This window comes from Pteronotus mesoamericanus, unplaced genomic scaffold, assembly GCF_021234165.1.
Source record: "Pteronotus mesoamericanus isolate MK-2021 breed Mesoamerican mustached bat unplaced genomic scaffold, CSHL_Meso_final contig_50, whole genome shotgun sequence".
NCBI classification, from domain to species: Eukaryota; Metazoa; Chordata; class Mammalia; order Chiroptera; family Mormoopidae; genus Pteronotus; species Pteronotus mesoamericanus.
Genome location: NW_026555186.1, coordinates 6,356,138 through 6,379,298, shown reverse-complemented (window position 1 = coordinate 6,379,298; position 23,161 = coordinate 6,356,138). Strand labels below are relative to the sequence as shown.

The 23,161-nt window shown below is 43.5% G+C and overlaps 1 protein-coding gene across 2 annotated transcripts in view; it reads right to left on the bottom strand.

Moving 5' to 3' along the window:
* ANKH (ANKH inorganic pyrophosphate transport regulator) overlaps nt 1-23,161 on the bottom strand; it is a 117,577-nt gene that overhangs the window by 27,315 nt on the left and 67,101 nt on the right. For both annotated transcript variants that reach the window (XM_054578317.1, XM_054578318.1), the window contains exons 2-5: nt 17,811-18,027; nt 7,992-8,110; nt 5,014-5,097; nt 322-492 (exon numbers count right to left, since the gene is read on the bottom strand). In XM_054578317.1, the coding sequence (XP_054434292.1) occupies nt 322-492; nt 5,014-5,097; nt 7,992-8,110; nt 17,811-18,027 (591 nt within the window). The remainder of the gene's footprint in view (nt 1-321; nt 493-5,013; nt 5,098-7,991; nt 8,111-17,810; nt 18,028-23,161) is intronic.

Below are 23,161 nucleotides of genomic sequence, written 5' to 3'. Positions count from 1 at the left end.
TTTTGTATGACTGTAGAATGACTTGCTTTTGACCATAGAGAGTAAGAAAAACCATAAGTACTGTACGTACTCCTTGGCCCGACTTGACCCATTTTGCCCCAGTCTCATACAGAGATAAGAAGGCTGGACAGTGGCCTCTAAGATTTCTTTGATGGCCAGAGTTTATGAATTCTCCATCTGTCTGTCCCTGCGGATACCTCCTGGCACTTAACATCTCAGTGAGTGTGCTTATTTTACTGATTTCTCATTTCCTAGAAGGGTAGGGTCACATTTTTCCACTCAAATGTACAGACAGCCTTTCGACGAGTTCTGAGGACATACCCCCAGCTCCGGCCCGCTCCGGTCGGGGATGATATCGTGGATGTTCCTGTAGTAGCCCAGGCACAGGGTGGCACAGCGCACAAGTGCGCCCATGTACAGGGAGAGGATTGGGATGAGCAGGGGTTCTCTGCACTCCAGGTGACTGTGAAGCAAGATGGCTACAAAAACAACCTGTGAGAGGGGCAGACAAGACAAGTCAGAGGGAAGAAGGCAGAACCGATCCACTGAACCACAGCCCGATTTCTTGCACCCAGATGAAACGGATTTCTAAGCAAAAGCCTCAACCTCAGTGATGATGAGAAAGAGAACAGGAAATGGGCTATGGTGCAATACTGCTCTCAGAATACAGGGCCAGACATTTGGGATCCACAGGATGAGCACACGATCATCTTGTATTCACCACTAAGATTCTTTTAAGGCAACTGCATATCTGGTTAAGGTTTTTGATAAAAAGTTTGCTAAGAAATGTTGGCTACCCAGACCCCAAAAGATACAGCAGTGCTTTTCCCTCTTGAGGCTGGATACTGAGGTGCACATATAATCCAGGCCTGAGGACCTAAATTGCCTTATGCACGCGTGCGCATACGCACACACACACACAGAGCAGTGCTCAATGACAACAGTATGTAGAAAAATAGATGTTAGCATTTATAAGATGGAATTCACCAAAAAAGCTACAAAAGCACTAATGCTAGTTATTATAAAACAAGCCAAATTAAAACATTAACTTATAAAAATGGAATAGGTCAAAAATAGTCGAGGGAGAAAAATAATAATAGTCTCTAAAGCAAATGGGTTAATGCATTTAACCTCCCTATTGTGCAGAAATCTGAGGAGCAGCCCTGCCTCTATCTGGAGTCCTGGGACCTGCACATTCTGAGGACCACAGAGGCGTACTGGGTACAAACGTACGGTACTGGAAGAAGGGGGATATCCCTGGGTTATATCAACCTTAATAGCCAAATAGCCACCAATTGGTAGGCATGTAAAATACACCATCACTGAGTGATCCTAACCATAGGAGGTTTATCATGATCACTCATTAGCAAGAAATCAGTGATGGCAGAAAGTTAAAAAAGAAGCTGGAGGCTGAGCACGATTCACTGAGTACATTCATTGCCACAGTGACCACAGAGAAGCAGGGCGATACAGAGAAAACCCTTCTGAATGAAATAGAAGTATTAGATAGTGAGGTGATTTGCTTAGAGCATTGGCGGACACCATGCCTAGGCTGTAGTTTTGTTCTCAAACCCAGTGAATGAGACAGATGCTGGCCCAGTTGTCCTCAGGGGCATGCAGGACAGAGGGACTGTGTGGCTGCGTGGACACACCAGGCTGCCCGCAACATTGGCAATGTGACTGGTCACAAGTTGGGGTGGCGCTCGCAGTCACGCTCACATTCATGTTCACACTCAACGCTCTTCAAGGATACAGCAGAGCCCAGTGATGGAAGCAGAGACGCCCGAGCCTGTTGCCATGACTGTTGCTTCCCAGGAGAACAACTGTCGTGTTAACTGCAGGCTACGGAGACCAACTGCCGGAAGCCTTGTGAAGAACCCACTGTGTTTGAATCAGAAGATTGAGAGTTTTGTGCTGGGGCCAAGATGCCCATATATTTCTCTAAGGAATCAGAGGCCTCTAAGGTGTCCTAACATGCAAGCTCAGACTAACATATTTATAGCAATTGTACCATTGGACGTATGCAAACCTCCAGCGTCAACTGAGATGATCGTGTTTGGAGACAAAGGTTGTATAAAAGATGAATACGTGAAGACTAACCCCTCCCGTGCCAAGTCCAGGAAGGCACCCAGAGCCACCAGGGTGGCCGTGCAAGACTAAGGGGGAGGATCAGGACTTGAAAGGACAGGCAAAGAAATAAGTGTGATGATCACAAGAAAATGGCCCGAGGAGCACAGTGGGCTAGAGCTGGGTGGAAGGGCAGGAGGGTGCATTCGGCCAGTAATGCTCCCAAGGTCAAGGTGGAGATTCTCTTAGCCTCTCCCGTCTTTGTAATGACATGGTGCCATGTGGTCCAGTGCTTGTAGCACTTACATCTACACAGTGGATTGTATCACTTAGCAATTTAAAATAACCCTCGAGCCTTTGCATTTCAATTCCAAAAGATGATTTTGAATCTGACACAGCCATCAAAGAATGTCGGGTTATTTTCTGAGGGAAGCTTGCTGTCTTGGTGGTGAGGATTTCCCTAGTGAGAGTCTGCTATGTGCTGGCCCCATACCAGGTGCTGGGGATTCAATGACAAATAGCACAGTACCAGACTCTGTGATCTTGGGGCTGACAGTCTAGTGGAGGAGGCAGAAAGCTTGATCAAACAGGATGCCAGTGAGTGTCCACTGACAAACTGCGACAAAGCCCTGAAGGAAAGAGGGCAATGGCTGGAGGGCCAAGCTGTGGAGGGAGTGAGGGCACCCCACGTGAAGTGTGTCTAAGACCTGCAGCTTCAGCAGGAGTAGCAGGGGGTGGGCAGGAGTCGGAGGGAGACAGGGACACATGAGGAGAACATTTTCTTCTGGACAGTGGGATCCATGCAAAGACCCCATGGAAGGGGGCTGGGCCACATGGAGGCCCCCGAAGGAGGACGTGTGGCTAGAGTGGAGAGAGCAAGGAAACAAGAGCACAGTGCTTGCTGGAGAGAAAAACAGGGCCCGTGGGCCTTCAGCACTGTGCAGGCCATGATCGAGGGTGAGGTGGCCAGAGTGTCACCGAGAATAGATCACTGTGGCCGAGTGGAGAAGGATGGAGCAGAGACAGGGCGGGAAGGTGGAGGCAAGTTATGAGGCATCTCAGGTAGTGCAGGTAGGAGGGGTGACCCTTTGAACCAGGGCAAGCACAGGAGAAGTGGGGAAAAGAGGGCAGATGAAAAGAAGAAAAAGTCTAGGATTAAAACTGGAAAGGCTTGGCAATGAAGCAGGGTGCCCTAGGGTGGCTCCCTAGGTCCCAAGAAAGTGTCTGACCAGACCCTTGGGGCCAGCTGCCTTGGGAAAGCAAGGGCTGATGACAGCGGAAAGGTTAAAAGATTGGAGGTCTCAGGGAGGTCTGATAACCTCAAGGGAATTCTCGTTTTGATATTGAGCAAGCTAAGAATGTGCAGGTGATTATGAAATTAAACAAATACCACAATATTTTTCATAAACCCCTTGGCATTATAATTGGAACATATGACTACTGCAACAGCCGTGGCACAGAGAAGCACTGCGTGCTTGAATCAGAGAGCTTTTCTGCACTGCTGTGTGACATCGATTGGCTTAGTAAAATTTTTAAAGAGCAGGAGTTGCCACTGCAAGCCAAAGTGTTATAAACTATTTTCATTTTATCATTGGTGATTGCTTGTTATCTATCTATGCCAACGTGGCATTTCAAAGACTTTGCCTAGGATCTATTAACTCATTCTCAAATTTGGTAATTAACAAATGCTGCCTGGTAATAAGAGGAATGAAGCTGAGGGCAGGGGTAAAAGACTTAGCAACAGAAGCTGAATTTACTCCTCCAACCACATTGGGGCAGGAACTCAAACTACAAGGCTTAAAACAACTACTTCACCAGCATTATGCCGAAACCAGATGTCATCTCAATCCAGCTTCCATGGCCCCTACTAACCAGGCACATTTATTCTGAACTTGGGAGCCCTCCCAGCAGGTGAGGGCCAGGACCAGGTTTAAAACGGAGCAGGAAAATGGCTGTAGGTTCGCATACAGGTGCATGCGCATGTGTGCACTGTGTTAGCAGGAATGAGTTTCAGTTGCTTTTCATTGTGATCCACGGAGCAAATGCAATGAATCTGGAAATTTAACTCTTAGTCTTTCAGGAGGGACTCACAGTTTAACAATAGATTATTTTAAAAAGATGGCCAAAGGACTAGTGTGTGCAAGATGGAAAAACCAGGATGAAATGCACGGAAGTGTTCATAGAATGGAACTGAGAATTGGGTAGGGAGCTTAGAAGTCAGCCTAACCTCTTCCTCTGTGAAGAAATCATGCTCCTAAACCCCTGAATGTAGGAACTAAGCCTAATTTATAGATTGTAGGAGTGAAATCTAATTTTCTGCTGAAATTTTTCATGCAGTATCCTCGGTGGAAGAAGAAAGGAAGGAGAATGGAAAACCAGGGCTGGGGCCAGATGCCAGGGAACTGGACTCAGCAGAAAGAGCAACCAAGGCTTCTTCTCAGGCAGCATCTGGCTTCCTTGTTCTTTTAAATGTGGGGAAATGATGCGTGAATGGCAGCCCTGCGTGGCAACAGCATGACAAACAACATTTAAGGATGATTCCTAAGCATTCTCTCTAGAACCGAGTGACAGGCCATGTCCTGTCAGGCCACACAGAGGGCTGAGTGTCCATGAGGCCAAGTGCGCAGTGGCTCTATGACCACCCCAAAGTGTACCAGCAGTGACTTATAATCTTTTCACATGCAAGTGCTTTAAAAATAAAGGTCAAAATCTCTGATACTAAATTTAACTTCCTAAAACGCTCATTCTAGCAAGATTATACATGCTTGTATCATAGGAGGTTCATTTTCCCATTCGTTTCACAAACATCTACTGAAGTCGACATTTGATTCGAGTCATGCAGGAACACACTGCAGAGGGAATGAATGGGCGGGAAGCATCTGTGAGCTCTGTTGCTCACCCAGAAAGGGCTCCAAGAGCTCTGCCTGACACACAGGCCATCCTTACCTGAGCTATGACATCTGAGATTGAGGCACATCCCACCAGGAAGCTATACTTGTGTTTTAAGAGAATGCCAGCATGGGTCCATGCCTGCCAGAAGAAAAAGAATTTGGCATGAGGTCTACCTTTGGGATTATATTATTTCTGGTCACTGTGATGTACCAGACCTTCCTAAAATAGACTTTGTACCTCCTAAAATCTTAGTAGTGCAGGTTGGTAAATCTTTGGTTGGTAAAATGACTAAGTTGGCCACATGTTATTTTTAATGTGGAGTCAGTGATTGCAGTCTTTACCTCGTACCAGCTATCTGCAGACCAGTGTACCAGTTAGGTTCACATGCCTGGTGGGAGAGCTGGGGGACCACCAGGCATGGAGGAACCTGGTCTCTCTCTGGGAGCAGTCGCAATCCCAAAGCAGCAGCTTCTCTGTAGAGAAAGCATCGTATAATGAGAGCTCTGAGTTGGTTCTGAGTTACTGCTGCTGTTACAGGTTCTGACGGACTGATTAGGGTCCCACTATTTCCTCCTCTTCAAGTTTCTGTGGGATCTGATCTGTCACTTTGTGTCTTTGAGGGAAATGAAGAGGGAAGGTCCTTTAAGGGAAGTAGACAATGAAAAGCTCAGGGGATGGCAGGTTTAGAGAAGGTCTGAAGTTCAGGGTAGGATTGGTTTAAGGATCATCCTTCTAACCTGGAAAGGCCCACCTGGACTGACACAGGAATCACATTTCAACAGAGTTAAATAGATCTGTGTCAAGACTTTACATAGCAGCTGCTATATCTACTTCCTTCCGCAGCTTATAGGTTCCAAGGTGCCAAATGCGACAAGAAATGCAAACTCTAGATAACATTTGCAAATAACAGCTTCTGGGCTATCTTTGATGACCAAAAGCCATCTGGATGATAAGCTTTGTGGTTCTCAAATATTCTCTCTCAAACTAATATATCAGGGCCATGCTGTAAGGGTGTGTGTGTGTGTGTGTGTGTGTGTGTATGTGTGAGAGAGAGTGTGTGTTTGGGGAGATGACCTGCTCTTTATAAATGTTCATTATTTTGCTTTTTATTAGAAGTCTCTCACTTTTGGGGTCTTTGGGGGAACTGACAAATGAAACATGGAAGAAAAGGGTAGTAATCCCACGTGTTCTGGTGTTATGCTGATATCAGACAGTCTACTGTGGCAAGTAAGTACAGCTGAAGGAAAGTGGAATAAAAGGTATTTAAGGGTCTGTGATTCACTTTTACCGAGTCCCTAGTTCCCTGAATCCACTATATGGCTGTGATTCTTCTGTGTGCTGACAGAGTCCCAATACAGATGCAGGGGCAGGCATCAGGCAATACCATGGACTCTGTTGGGATGTTAGCTTTTTCTCCTTTAGGATGCAACCGGGGTCCTTCATTTTGCCCCTAACTGATGTGAAAGCACTGTGGCGCCAGTGCAGGCCAGCGGGGACACCTTGGGGAATCTGGTTCTAGGGAGCCCCAACCCTTTGCTTTTCTCTTTTGTTCTGATTATGTGTCCATTATCAGAGTAATTATACCTGGTAATAAAAAAAGACAACAAATAAATCTTGGTACAAGTGTTCTGATGCCTAAATTCTCCCACTAAAGCGATGTCACAACAATTGAGAATCAGAACCTTTGTGTCAAACCGAGAGTTAAACACTTAAGGCCACCCTGCCAACTGGTGCAAAGCTGTCAGAGATTCATCAGGAGCATGTCAATAATCTAAGACCCTTGATAACATCTGAGAAGACACTGCCTCACCTCCATACAGATGTCCACTCACCTCAGGTGTCTAATGCATATAAAACCTGAGGTAAGGGTAGTAAAACTGTACAGATTAACATATTTTTAAGTCTCCTTCCAAGGGTAATTTAAAATGAAGCCCAAAGAAAGGGCTTATTTGCTAGCATTGGCTATAACTGGCATGCGTGTGTGTGTCTGTATTTTTTTTTTTTTTTTTTTGCTAAGTCTCCTTTATGTCTACGACACAGATGGAGAGGAAAAAAGCACTGCATGAGAACTCCTTAGAATCATGACAAAGAATTTAATCTATGGAAGTGAGCCACCTTTAGCTAATGTGGTAAAGCTGGTGTTGAAAGTAATGAAACCCTATCGTATATTCAAAAGATTCTTATTCTAAAAAGCTTTATGTGCTTACAGCACACAAGTGGTAAGTTGTTCAGAAAGCTACCCTGATCCCTCGATCCTGAAGACACCAGAAGAGAATGTTCCATTTAAACCAAAATTTTCAAGTTGGCTCTCTTGGGGCCTGCCAGGACTTAAAGCAAATAAAGACAATTCTCATAAAATAAACTGACAAGATGGACTGGTTCAAAGTCAATGGTCAGTTGGAACCCTTCTGACTGCTGGATGTAAAATGGAAATCAGTACAGTGGTTCCTCAAAAAAATCAAAAAGAGAACTGTTATATGACCCAGCAATTCCACTTTTGGGTATATGCCCAAAAGAATTAAAGCAGGGACAGAAAAGGATATTTGTACATCCATGTTCATAGCAATATTATTCACAATAACCAAAAGGTGGGGGTAACCCAAATGTCCTCTGATGACTGACTGAACTACATGTGGTACATACATACAACGGAGTATTATTCAGCCTGAAATGGACATTTTGATACATGCCACAACATGAATGAACCTTGAAGACATTATATGAAGTGAAATAAATGGGTCACAAAAAAATACTGTGTGATTCCCCCCTATGGGGTCCTTAGAGTAGTTGAATTTGTAGACACAGAAAGTAGACGGGTGGTTGCCGCGAGCTGAGGGGAGATGGAACGGGGAGTTAGTGCTTAACAGGGCAGAGCTTCCATTTTACAAGATGAAAAGAATTCTGAAGATTCACAACAATGTGAATGCACTTCATGCCACTGAATTGTACACATAAAAATAGTTAAGATGGTAAGTTTTACATTCTATAGACAATACTATAATTAACAAAAGCCAACAATCTTCTCTACTCACCATCGCATCCATGAAAGGGAAGGCAGCAAGATACAGGAAGGCCCTTCTCGTTTTGTTCCCCACTGACTCGTCCACATGGTGCAGCTTATTGATAATGTAGTAGCCTAGGTCACTATAAGCTGCAAAAGGTCCAAAAAACATACATGGTGATATTTAGAAAAAGTTATCTGTATATGGTTTTTCTCTTAAAAGTTTAAAAACAATTTTAAATGTAATATATATTTTTTTAAATTAGAAAATTTAGATGAACAAAAAGAAGAAAACCATCTACAATCTCATCCCTCTACCCAGACGAGGTCATGGTGTACTCTGGGCTCGGATTGTCCAGTTCTTTCATGGGGGTGTGCGTGGTGGCCGTGTGTGCGGTATGCATGTGTTTTAACAGAAAACATGATGTGATCATACTTATGTATATGCCTTTGTAAACCATGAATACCTTTTCATGACATGCTTCTACATTTTAATTGTTGCACTGAATTCATTTCTGTAGGTTTACTTAGTATCAACTTAATCTCCTATTATTGTACATTTATGTGGTTTCCATTATTTTGATATTATTAAAGAAGGCTTGATGGATAGGTTTAAAGGTAAGTGTTTACACATATTCTTAATCATGTACTAAGAGAAAATTCCTAGATGTTACTATGCCTTTTCAGTAACAATTTTACAGCTAGCTTTTCACCATTTTCTGTTCATTTTTTTTTTTCATTTTTGGGGAGGAGGGTAGCAACTTTGGGCTTAGCCTTGCTCCATTAAAAAAAAAAGGTATCTCTGGGGTGCTTTTGAGGCCCCTCCAACATCACGATTTGTGACCAGCGTATGACTGGAACATAGTGAGCACTTAACCAGTGTGGGCTGAATGAACGGGCCGATGCCAAACAGATAGAAAGGGAAGAAAGAGAAAGGTCTTCCTCATGTGTTAGGTAGGCACTTTGATGGACAGTATTAGTAAAGACGAAATAAACCATTAAGTTTTTTCTACTTCATTGACACATGTTAAGACTTTATAGAAAGATTTTCATCCCTGTGTTTTTCATAGGCCTTTATATAGTGCCCTGGTAGTAGTGCCCCTGCTGCTTTTATAAATGTGGGTGTTTATGTACTTGACAACCACAGAAGCTGCTCTGAAATCAGAAAGGAGATAGAAGGCAGCTAGAGCCTCACCTCATGAGGAGCAATAAGAACCCTCCCCTCTACTGCAAAGCTTGGGAGATGACTTGTTACCACATTAACTAGTGAAAAGAAATGACTCCCCTTCCTTTGTCAGGATTAATCTTGAATTATGGGAATTGAGTGAGGTCTTCAGGACGGTATCAAGGCTACTTACATGCACAAATGGAATCCCACTGGGGCAGAGGTGTGAGTAAGTGACTCCGAGGGGTAGCAGCAGGAAGGGCCAAGGTATGCAGGGGACGGGTAAGGTGGGGAGGCCAATGAGGGAGGAGGGGGCCCAGTCCTCCCAGGAGGAGCGGAGGGGAAATCCGTAGGGTGAGCTGCTAGGTGAGCAAAGGCGCCATGTGTGGAATGGGGCGGGGCCTGCAGGGCCACCGAGGCAGCAAGGAGATACACTCAGGAGGGGAGGTGACATGTGGCAGGAAGAGGAAAGATGTGGGAAGGTGGGAAGGTACGACTGCGGGCAAGGGACAAGGGAGAAAGGAGGCAGCAGTTAAGGTCAAATTTGGATCAGAAGGCAAATGGATGAAAGTGGGCAAGAGAAGGCTTGACTGAGGCACTCAGGCCTGAGGGAAGCTGACAGAACCACAAAGTAACACGGAGATGTGGCTTTATCATATATATTGTCTACTTTAGGTGCTTAACCTTGGGCATTTTGTCTCGGAGGTTGTTGTTGCTGCTGTTTATCTGTCCATTCGTTTGCACTCAGGCAGGTGATGTTCACTGCACTGGGACCTGCGAGGAGACGGCGCTGCCCCGCCCACACCGCTGCCCCACCCTGGCGGAGGCCACTGGCCACACACAAGGCAGTCATGCTGGCCAGCACAGCAGTGCAATGCCAAGTGCAGGGCTGGCTATGAATAGCTCATGAGCTAAACCTCCCTGGTAAAGGTTAGAGTCAATATCAAAGGCCAGCTGAGTGGACTTGACTGCGTAGGCAAAGCTGGGGACCAGAAAACTGGTGAAAGCCTGCGACCCCAAGGGTGGTGTTATGAGCTGAACTTTGTCCTCTCCAGGTTCTTATTGGAATTCTAGCCCCTGGTCCTCAGGCCTTATTTGGCCACAGGGCCATTGCTGATATAATTAGTTAATTAAGATGAGGTCATATCGGACTAGAGTGGGCTCCCAGTCCAATATAACTGGTATCCTTCAGATTTGGACACAGAGATAGATAAGCACAGGGGATCACCAGGAGAGCATGAAGAGGGAGAACAGGTGACACCTGCACAGACCAAGGAAGGCTGCAGGTGCCAGCCAGCCACCAGAAGTTGGGGGGGTGGAGGAGGCCTGGGTCAGATTCGCCTTCATGGCCTCAGAAGGAACCAACCCGGCTGACACCTTGATCTTCCAGCCTCCAGACCTGGGAGACAACACATTCCTGTTGTTTGAGCTGCCCAGTCTGTGCTACTGTGTTAGGACAGCACTAGCAAACTCATACAGGCGGCTTCAGAGAACGGGAGAGAGAGAATAATGTTCTTGTGAGACTCTGGGGCAGTGGCAAGAAAGAAGGGACCTGCTCTTGAGAGGGGTCATATTGTTTGCTGTGTGGCCTGGGAGTGTAGAGATCAATAGAAACAAGCGTCTTTACCCTTTGTTAAGATACGTGCTCATGGTAGGATATTTTAACTAAAACCGCAAAAGCAGTGCCTTTCTGCAGAGTAGTGAAGGAAACATTTAAAGCTTAACAGGGTCTGAAGGACTGATGGGTGACGAGCCCAGCCCAGCTTGCTGACTGCCAGACTTTCCCCCGCACCCCTGCTTTATCCAGCCTGCGGCTGGGCTGGGCTCCTTCAGCGTCCCCAGGTCCCAGGGTAATTTGGGACCTATGGGTCCAAGGCTGCCTTTGCTCCTCTTTTCTTCTTTTAGGTATTAGAAAAATTCAGAGGCCAAGGGGAGCTTTTTCTCCTGGTTTTTTCTTCCTTCTACTCCTCCCCTGCACGGCAGAAGAGTCTGATCCTGCCTACAAAGGTAGTTTCCACCCTGTGAGCTGGGACTATGAAATCCCAGCAGCTGTTTCCACCCCTCCCCCCTGCCCTTCTCCCTCCCATCCTCTGCCCTGGAGCTGTTTCTGGCTGGAGCTGTTTCTGGCTGGAGCTGTTGGCTGGGGGTAATTTGTTTAAAGGGCTTTGCATAGAGTCCCTAATTACCAGGCTAGCTGCCCGTGACAACATCTAGTAACCTTCAACTTCCATCAACTGTCCGACCAAGATTGTTCTGAAACAGCCTGTATTCCTTACGAAGAGCAGAACATTGAAAAGAAAAATTCAACAAGGTTTTTAAACAGATGTAAATGGATTTCCAGCCGAGGCTGCAGTCAGAGGGCATTGACCTGACCTATTTACAGGTGACAGCTTTGACCCCGCACAGGCAGGAAGAAACCAGAGGGCCCATGCCAGTCCCTGGCTCCTCTGACCTCAGCCTGCCAGGGTCATGGACCATTTCCAGAATCACTGGTTCTCAAGCTTGTTCATCCAGTAGTTATAAGCTCTTACAGGAAAATGTGACAAAATAGTAACATTAACCAAACAAAGTCTATGTACCTGCATTTTCCCATGGGAATCGAGGAGAAAGCCCTCCTCCCATTTTAATAACAGGATACTAAGTGTATTAACAAGAGGCAAATTTGAGAACTCTTAGTCTGATGCAGATCCCCAAGTTCCCAACGTTGAAAGTCTCACTATTCCTTGGCCCACTATGTTGCGTTTATGGGTTTTTCACTGGTTTCTAACGTATCATTCCCAAAGCGTGTGTTTGTGTGGCTGACATTTAAATCCCTCTAACAAAAATGGTTGAATGACTTATATGTGTCAGGTGCTTTGTCACCTTGCGTCAGGGCTGGGTCACAGACACATGATATGTCTGTCTGTAATCCGCACGGTGCAACATTTATCTGGAAGACACAGAGAAGGGACGTACAATGTTGCCCAGGCCTAGGAGAGATGGCATAAACCTATACACAAAGTAAGTAGAGTTAATGTGAAATAGTAACACAACAACAAAAATTCCATCTCACTGGTATCAAGACTTGGAAGAGCAGGTTTGGGGATGATTTACTGTGTAATACCTGCTTTTCTCTAGAAAACATGCTGTGGTCATATCTGAATTCTCAGGATCTAGGCCAGTGTTTGCCACATAGGAGGTGCTCAATATATATTGATTGAATAAATGCATGAGTCCATAACCCCCCAAGAGGTGACTGCGGCAGGCTGACTGCAAAAATGTCCCAGCAGAAGCCATCTAGACCAGCCTGCAGTGAGGTGACAGCCCCCCAGTGCGCCCGCCAGCATGAGCAGAGTCTCCTCCGGACCGCCAGCTGACCACAGAGGCATGAGCGCAGCCATGGTCTGGTAAGCCAGAGTAAGTGCTTGTGTTTTGAATCACTGAATATAGGGATAGTTTGTTATATAGCGATAGACTGTGAGCCTTTATTGAAACTGCTTGTTCATTCCTAGCACCCTTGTTGGTTTAAACTACATCAAATTGTAATTATCCATACTTTACAGGGCTGTTTTCTGATCCATGAATAATGGAGAAGTTTGTTGACAAGGGAAGACTGAGAAAAAGAACCACTCTAGAAATAACTTTAGTTGTTCACCGCAGTAGTGTTGTTCCTCTGAGCTCTGCTGACGGCCCAGGCTGTTTTGGGACCAGGGAAGGGCCTTACATGTCACTGCTGAGAATAAATGTATAAAGAAATAAGAAATTCACGGCAGTGATTTCCACATCTATGTGAATTAGGAGGTCAGGCAATACTAATTTCGTGCAGGTAAAATTAAGCTGAACCCAGATGAAACCAAATATGAGGTCAGCAAGTTTTCCCCTTTTCTCTAGATTGGGAGGGAAATAGGCTAGGACTGCACCTTGCCCACGGGCCTAAATTAAGGTCTGGCCCTGGCAAACCCTATGCACTGCTGTTCAAAAAGTGGGATCTCACAAGTGAGTCCATGACGAGAGCAGTGACTGCAATGTAGCCTAAAAAGGGGCAGTTATTGACAAGTGTTCAACAAAGGCCAAAGACAAAAAGCCAAAAACACTCCGAAGTCTCCTGCAATTTGGTATCCAGAGCCAGGCTATGGGTGTGCAGAGAGCAGACATGAGCTCCTGGGCCGGTGGATCTTGTAATCTTCGAATCTGTCAGTCCAACACAATTCCAAGTGTCTCCTCACTTGGCTTGCTGCAGAAAGTTATGGGGTGGGGAGTTTTTAGATACATTTTTTTGGGGGGAGCCACCTTTCCCTCACAGTCTCTACCACATGTTCCTGGGGAAGTGCCTGTGTGGTTAGTGGGACCTTCTCCAGCCACGTCTGGGGAAACCATAGCCACGTGCGAGAAAACAAATACAAAACACAGGAAGAAAACTTCTTCAACTACTGCAAATATAAGGAAAAGGACCTCGCATTGGGGCAAACACGATAACAGAGCTTCTGGGGCTCTTCGACCGGAGCCTATTGCTAATGTCCGACCGTGACCTGTTAACTGATGCTCAGGGATGACACAGAGTGCAAGTAAGGAGCTGTGTCTGAAACTGGCTTTTTCAAAGCTGAAGATGCTAACATTTGAAATCCCTTTTTTTAACTGATGCTCCAGCAATTGATAAATTATTAGTAGATAATTAAGAGTATGAAGCATCAAAATTCATTTAGGTTGGGAGAAAAATCTAAGGTAGAGAAGTTTATGCTGGGGACCAGGATTTCTCCAATGACTAAAGCATCGTGGAATATACAATCTTTGAAAAAAATAATCTGAGAGTATCTAACCAAGGCACTAGGTCAAAACCAAGGAGATCATGCAGAATGATAAAATGGACCTAATTTTTCTAAAATTTCTTTACTAACTTTTCTTAAAACTTTCTTTAGAGAGCTTGAGGTTATAAAGAAGCAAAAGTAGAATATATAGATCTTTCTTGGCTAAAGCTGCATTAAACATATTACATGAACATCAGAACAAATCTGCTTTATTCAACATGGTTGTCCCTGACACGGCAGAAAAAGTGCCCACTGGTGTCAAAGGATCTCCAAGTTACTCAGATACAGCCATAGAGCTCACTGTATAATGCCCACCCTGCCCATTTCCCCCTCCTACTTGGTCCTTCCCAGTCTCTCCTCCTCCCTCTCCATTTTGCTATCTGGGCTGTTTAGTGAGCTCTTCTATAGTCTCAGGCTCCACACTTCCCTTACCTGGTTACCTGCTCCAACCCTTGTACAGGGGCCTCTCACATTCAGTACTGAACTCTTCCTTGCCTTATCTCCCCCAATTTATAAAATGACTACAGTGTGCCTCCCACATCATTTCCTTGCCAAGAGCTCCTTCCCTCCTGTTTACTCACAGTCACTCTGCTATCTCAGTCCAGGGTGGTTTTTAACTCTCCCCACTTTAACTTTGGTTTACCTTTACCATGTCTCCAAAGCTCTCACTGGCTGAAAACAGCTTTTGCCAGTGTTCTGGAAACAGGTACCAAACACGTACATTTCCCCATGGGCTACATCTACCCAAGGAGAGGGGTGTATCTTGCCACCATATCTTTTGTAGCTATATCACCTCTGTTCCCAACTTTTGATCAACAGGATCTGGAATAACATGCACATATTATTTGTTCAATAAATCTTTTGTTGGACCACTGATAGCACAGAAGGGGATTAGATTATTTTAAAACTGAGTTTAACAAAGGGTAATCCTTAGTCACTCCTCCTTAGTCAAAGCAGGAAGATCAGCTCTGTTAATACCAGTGGTATATCTCTTTACAGTTACCATTCACATTAATAATATCATAAGGGAAAATGGATGAATTTTATCGATGCTTGAGAATATCTCAAAATGAAAAATCTACAGATTTTAAATGCACAAGAGGCATCATGTTAGGAAAAGTAACTAATATCATAAAGAATAAAATGAACAGAAGATTAAGTAGGAAACAAAGCAAAAAGAAACCAAGAAGAGTTGGCCATTAAACTGAAACAAAGCAGAATGCCAGTGTGGTGTTAAAATCACGAGCCGCAAAATAGGCAAGAAGAGTCACCATCTGGAATTTTATATGGCTATAGGAAAATATTAATTCAGAGCCCTGGATCAAATTCTCGACTATCTTGTATCAAAGGTAAGGGGAAAATTAAAAAGAGTTGTGCTGACAAGCCAGTTAAGAGATGACCTTCTAACTTCATGAGGCTTTTGTGAACCAATTCCTTCGGGAAGGAATCTCTCCCTCCTCTATGCTCTCACACACCCTTACAGAAATACCATTGAAAAGCTGTAAGAGCGTGATTAAAAAAAATAAAATCTTTAAGGCAATGGGGAAATAGCACCAAAAAGGGAAAGTATAAGACAATCAGGCTAGTTTTACCTGAACAAAAGAATACGGAGAGGTTAGGTTTCGAGCCTGGATTCCTCTGGTTCATATTTCCACTCTGTGAGTTGAGCATGGGGAGTCTCTGACATATATACGGCTTCGTATGCTTCCTGCCAGCCCCTCAGGGCTGTGCATGAATGGAGTAGATATTTCAATATCAGTCCAGGCAAGTATCATTAGAAACATGGCCTGAGAGCACACAATGGCTTCTCAAGTCAAATATATCTGGGTTATTTGCCTTTTTGTTTTCTCCATGTCCTTGTTCCTCTGTCATGAGTATAGTTATGCAAGAAGTGTTTATTAAAGGAGAAATGTAAGTAGCTGTTTTCAGCATTACTAAGATGTGAGAATGGGTTTAAGTGTCTCGTGTGGGTGACACATACAGTAGAATCTGAATGGGGGGTGATGTTTATTGATGGTAGAAAAATAGTTTTGGAAAGGCTAGTGATGGCAACAGGGCAACATGCTGTCTGGAGCCGGTGGTCAAGTTAATGCAAACAATGAACAAGACCTGGGTACAGAAAAGCTAACGGGATTGCTAAAAATGGAAGGAGAAAGGAAGGTGAGGCAAATATGCTTGATGCAGCAGAAGGCAGGAGGGATTAAAGATTTCGGCAGAAAACTCAAATGAGGCCAACAAACTGGAAGAGGGCAAATCATTAAGATTTGAGCTTGGAGTGTTCAGAAGAAACTGATATGTGCTTTCTCAGCAATTGCAGAAAACATCCATTTGGTGGAAGTAAAAGCACTATGATTGTAAAAATACTAAAAGTGAAAAAAAAAGATTGCTATATATATCTGGGGGATAGAACCATTTTGGTTCAAGTTTAAGATTTTATGATTCCACTTGAAAATTGAAAAACTTAGATTTAATTTGGAAAGTGACACTGACTTTTTTTTTCAGTGATCATGTGCTCCTCACAACAATTTCAGTAACACAGGAAGCTTGGCCTTTCTCTTCCATGTTTACTGACAGCTACTAAGACGCTTTTCACCCCAAGCCTTATTCAACCATGACCAAGACAGAGAGTGTTAGGTTTATTTAGAAATCCAAATAGATAAACTAATAGCAAGAGGGAACTAATTTACCTGTTTAAACAAAAATTTATTTAGACCTAATTTACATCATGTATGGAATTTTCCTTAAATACATATGATCATGAAAATGGCCTAGATCAAATCTAGCTATAGAAGGTTTCTTCAAAACTTAGTCCACATGTTAGTATTTAGGGCATAAGTTGGGGAGAGAAAGGCATCTCCTCTTAACCTTATGCCCTGAAGCTCTGAGGCCAAGTTTAATGGTGAATGTCAACACTTTGGCTGAACACTTGGTCCAAGTGTAGCATCCTCTCATCCACACTGTGTCTGAGCACAAAATTCTACGCTACATTAAAAAGACAAACCACGAAGACCTTACTCCATTTACTTTCAGATTCACAGTTATTTGAGTAAACATTAGCGGCCATCTGAACAGACTGTAAATGGTTTGGGTTAATCTTCTGGCGCCTTTATTTAACACGGTTCTCCTATAACCAGTGCCAATTTGAAGGTACACAATGTGCTTAGGAAGTGTCATTCACAGGTTCTGGGCAACTGGGTTCAATAGACGTGCTGTTCATCTTTACTCCAGGTTGCCCTGAAGCCAAGTTGTTCTGAAATGGTGGCCTCGTGTTCTGCCACCACAGAGAAGGCAGCAGAGTAGAACTCTGGCCCTAAAGAGGGGTGCTCTTCCAAGGTGTTGGTGAAACTGTAGGCTAGTTACTACGTGTACAATATAGCTTCCTTGTTGTTTCACAGAAAGAAGGTTATGTATGCCAAGAGTATTTAGTTTTGTCTTTGAACAAAATAGAATAATGAGGCTCTACAGAAGAAGTTAATTTTGACACATAAAACAATCTGTCATTTGTTCTCACTACTGACAAGTATTAATTTCAAATAACATCCTTTTATTTTAATTCTTAAGATTAAGTGAGTGTATAATAAAGCTTGTCTCTAACAAAAGCACCTGCTATTTTGTTGACCTTACTGAACTCTAATCCTATACTGTGTCACCTATTAATGAAATTACTCCCTCCATGCCACCGCATTTGGAAATCAAACAAAACTCCAGCTCCCCAGAGAAAACACATTTTCTTTCTTGAGCTAGGAGCACAAACTCCATCCCTTCAGACTCTTGAAATTTGCATGAGAAAGATTTAATAATTACTGAAGAAATCACTTATTATAATAAATACACTTTCATACGTTAAAAGGAAGGAGCAACGACCAAAGCTAGATTCTCAAGCGACGTGCTGACAACTTACCTATCAGGGTGTGAAAGACGGCGGCGACGGCTCCGGCCACCACCATGCACAGGACAGCTTTGGTTCTGTCCCGCTTGCTGTTCACAAACACCAGGCCCACGTTTTTAAAGTCACTCATGGGACCTGTGAAGAACTTCATGAGGGAATAGGCCAGCCCGTAGCTGGCCAGCATCTCCACCGCATCCTCCTTGACAGCCGCGATGCCCCGGTTCAAGGCCTGTGAGGGGAAAAGGCAACCCACAAACAGCATTAGAAATCTCATCTCCAGGGGATTGCACTTCTACAATAAAGCTTCACAGATCACGTTTCTATGGAAACGCTAAGCAGCTTATGGGGTAAATCTCACTGTAATTTCATAAAAGTTATTAGTTTTCATTTTCATCCATATTAGCTTCAGTTTAAATATCTTCCTGTGGGGGAGATGCCTGTCCTTTAAAGTCATAGAAAAAACCCCAATGAGCAGTTTACATTAATTTCAGAAAATAATTCTAAGAAGTGTTGGTTAAAAGCTTAACATGGTAAATGTTATTTGTAGGCTGAATCTGTATAACAGCAATAGGTATTTGGGAAATGAGTCAACCACTTTAGATGGAGTGGATACTGATACATTTTTTTTTTCTTTTAATGAAAGGGTATGTGCGTGCACATGCATGAATGTAACCTGAAGTGCTGTGTATGTGTTATGTAGGTGTCCTTCAAAGCCGAGAGTGAGTTCTCAGCTATGAAAAAACATACTGAATAAATTTATTATGCCATTGGTGGATGCTAGTCACCTGATTCTGACTGTATGTTAACTTGAAATAATTTTCTAAGTTCTGTGCAGATAAATATGAGACGGAAAACTTTAAATCAAATATACTGTTTTCAAATAATGCTTGCTCAAGAGATGTGGTCACAGAATACTCTGGTTACATTAACCATTCTCCACGAGGGACCCTCTGAGGTGCTGGCAGCCTGGTCAGCATTACATTTCCTAACTCATTTTCCCACTGACTAGACCAATCAATTACACTGGAGATGGTGGGAATGGATGTTCAAGTGGAGAGAACTTTATTTTAAAAATGTCACTAGAACACTGCCTCTGTCTTTAAGACAACTGACTGACCAGAAGAATCAGCTTTCTCTAGAGTTGTAAACTTTTAAAAATAGACGTTATGTTTTAGAGCAGTTTTAGGTTCACAACAAAATGGAGCAGAAAGTATAGACAGTTTCCATACAGGCCCTGCTCCAGCACACACACAGCCTCCCCCACCATCAACATCCCCCACCCGAGGGGTACATTTGTTACCATCAATGGACCTACAATGACGTGTCATTATCACTCAAAGTTCATAGTTTACATTAGGGTTCACGCTTGGTGGTGTATATTCTAGGGGTTTTGACAAATATGTAATGGCACGTGTCCACAATTTATTATATAGTTGAACATTCTATGCAAAGCATTGTTAGCAAAAAATGTATTTACAGTAAAGTACCAATGTGAAAAATGATTTTAGAAAAAGCTAGCATAAAAATGCATGATGCTGTAGGAATTAAGCATCCTGCTTCTGACGACTTGGTATTACATAAGCTAGTTTCTGATCATTGTTTCTAATTTTATCTCTAGCCTTTTTTTCTTTTTTCCAATAATAACACAAACATTCCATAAGAACCTTCTTAGCCTTTGCAGAGGAAACCTGCCACAATGCCTCCCTTAAAGTGAATTTTCCTTCTACCAAAGCTGATGTGATAATCTTCCAAATTAATTTCCTTTTGGACTGCTGCAGAGGATGCCACTGGTGTCCCACGCAGATCCTCGTACTGAGCAGCGCACCCATCCCCAGATACTGAGTTGGCCACTAATGGCTTACAGCTGCCTGCTTCTCCGGGAAAACTGCCCCAGCAACTTTGGGTTGGTTAAGCTACACTTGACCTCGAGGCAGCATGTAGCCAATGGCTGGCTGACCACAGGGGCATGAAAGATCAGCTCCCCTGCCTCGGTGAGGGGCCATTCTGGTACAATTTGTGTTCCAGAGCTCCCCATGGGACCAGGTGGAAGCTAATATCCAGAAGAGCCACACCCTTACTTAACTTTTCCTAACTGGCCTCTGCTTCTTTCTCCTTCTCCTGAGAACACTTCCTTAATAAAGCACTTAGACAAGAATTGCCCAACACAGGATCTGCTTCCAAAGGCCTTGATTTAGGACAACTTCGAATTATGTTTCTCCCAGACATTGTGAATGGTGTATGGTTGGTCCTTTTTCCTTCTTGTCCTTCCCGAAATCTATAGCTGTAGCTATAGTTTACATTTTCATTGCTAAAATGTTGGTTCAAATTTAAATAATACCTATGACTGAGCACACAAAGTTTTAAAAGCATGTAAGAAGGAATCTAAATAATCTAAGATTGGACTTTTTATGTGTCTTGTTGGAAAAACTTTATTTTTTGCTAAAAGGACACCAGCCCTGCCTGGGCATCCATGGCGATGCTTTCTGTTTGCACCCACAGTTCACTGAGTCTGAAACCCAGCGCTGAGGCAGGTGGGAAGGAAGAGGGCACAAAGAATGACAGTGCTGGTGGCAGGACAGTGTCAGCTCACCAGTTATGGTCATTTGAAGAAAGAACCCAGGATTCAGAGTCATGCAGACTGGAGTCGGATCTGCTCCTATCACTAAACTACTGAGAGGCTTGGCCAAAGTCCTTATTCTAGCTCAAACAACTCAACTGATCTTAGACTGGGTGTTAGCGTTGTGCAGGTCATTTTCTACCAGGAACTTTACTGTTCATCTAATTTTCATGAACTTTAAGAAAATAACATTGATTGCATGATGTTATCACTCATAAGATATACCATTAATATTTTTAATGATCACATTAAAAGTACACAGTCATTGAAAAACATATCCTGATTTTAAGAAACATTAAAATGCAAGAAAAAGAGCTTTAGAATGGAGGACATATAGTAAATTATCAGCCTTTTTATTATTCTTATTTGTAGTATTTCTCCCAATGTGTTCACTTTCTTAACTTCATGATTATGTAGTTGATCAATCATTTCATGGAGTTTCTTTCCATACTTATGGACTCCCCCATTCTTACCCATGCAGAGATTAGGTAGTTTTGTTCTATTGTATGGTTTCCCTTGCAGATTTAGCTTTTTAATCCTTCTGGAACTTATGCTGTAAGATATGGCTTAAAATTAATTTTCTCAAAATAGTGTATACCTTCAAAACCAGTTTGAATAAAATACCCATTACCCATTTACTTGGGATGTCTTCCTATTGGTCATTAGTTCTTACATGACCTTCTGCCACCTGTTGTTTGCATTTGTCTGTCTCAATTTGCTTACCCTCTTTTTCTTCATAGCATGTTCATTACCTGATATTATATTGTCTGTTTACTTGCTATTTGTCTTATTGCCTCTCTTCTCCATTTGGATGTAAGCTCCAGGGCACTGAGAACTTTGTCTGGTTTATACTACATCCCCTGACCTACAGCATCATAGGGGGGTCACATGACTGCTCTTTGACAGAATGAAGTAAAACGTATACCAGCAGTACAACTGTTTACAGTGGCAGGTGGAGAAATGAAATATGCTAATGAGCTGAGAACTCCTTGGAGGACCTTACTCAGATGGACTAGACAAGGAAATCTTTCCAAAGAGGTGATGCTTGAGCTGAGTCCTGAGAACAAGAATGACCAGCTGAATGAAGAGCTGGAGGAAGGCATAGGCCTACAGGAGGGCTTCATGCTTTCAGGAATGTGAAGGAGGCCAGTAAGAGAAGTAGAGGGGGACAGGGAGAGTTTGGAAAAGTAGGCCATGCCGAGGTCAGTCCAGGTCATGGTGAAGAATGTGTGTTTTGTTCTAAAAGCAATGGAAAGCTGTTAGAGGGCCTGAGCACACTAGGGGCAGAGGCTCATACTGGCTGTGGGTTTAGGGAGGACTGAGGAGAAAAGGACAGAAGCAGAAGGTCCAGAGTTCTGTGGTCATCCAGGTAAGGGAAGGTGCTGGCTTGGACCGGGGTGTGATAGTGGAGATAGAGAGAAGTTTATTGCTTTGGAGGTAAAAAGAACAATTCTGGCAGTGTACTACATGGTGGGCATGAAGAGAAAGGAGAAACCAAAGGTGATTTTTTAATTTCTTGGCTTGAGTCACTGGTCAAATGGTGTAGCTATTGATTAAGATGAGGAGGCTGGGTGGGGAACATTTGGGAAGAAAAAGTAAGAACTCCTTTTGGGAGCCCCCTGTGGAGTCTGAGCTGCCCACTGAATTCCAATAGAGAAGTCAAGTAGGATAGTTGGCTACCTGAGTCCAAGGGAGATGTCTCGGCTACAGATGATACATTTGGAGGCCGTCAGCATATAGATAGTATTGAAAGGCATGAGATAAATGAGATCAACTAGACAGAACATAGAAAGAAAGGAGTCTAGGATTCAGCCCTATAGCACTCTAGAAATAAATGTAAGCACCTTAAGGATGTGATAAGACTTCCATGTTACATCATTGTTATAACTATGCTGTAGTTCAGCATTAGTGAGCTAGCTCAATCCCTGAACATTGCTGCATCTCTTGCCAAGACCAGACTGATCAGTTGCTGTGGCTAGTAAAGACAGAAAGCTACTATCTTGAAATTCAGCTAAAGAAGTGTCTCAGATGTCATTGGAATGAATTAGACCTTAAGTCAGAATTCAGAAGTTCACCTGCTGTATAAAAGCAAGTTTCTAGACATTCATGAGTTTCCAAAAGTGAAAACATGTTAGAATAGGGCCAGATCTGACAGCACTCCAACCATTGTAAATATGATGCTGCCCTTCATTCACAGCCTGGTCTGGTCTCAGAGGGAACGGGATGGACCTTGTTCACAGTCAGATCCGTGTTCTCTATGTTGTGGACACTCAGCAGTGTGGGTTATCTGACTTAAAAACATACCTGGGTCCTGCATGCCTTACTATCTCCCAGTATCTGCCAAGTTCATGGTGTTCTGTTGTATTTTTCACCCCAGAAAGTTAGCAAATGACAGGATATTAAAAAGTAAAATAACAAACAAACACACAAACAACAAAACACAACCTCCAGAGAAATGGCTAACAAATTCCGCATGTGATCTCCCTGGTATCAAAAGTCTTAGATCCGTTAAACCCTCAAAGAGATCCTGACAATTTAAACCTGCGCTCTGGAAACCAGAAACATCTCTGTACTGCAGACAGAGATTCTTCAGACCAAGAGTCATCAACTCACCTCAGTCCTGCCAATGACCACATGTCGCTGTTAACAGCGAGCCTTCCTTCTAGCTGGGAGGAATGGTGTGCCCCTGGGAGGTGACGCCTCCTCCCTGAGAGCAGGTCTGGAGCACAGCTTATCTTCTGCTTGG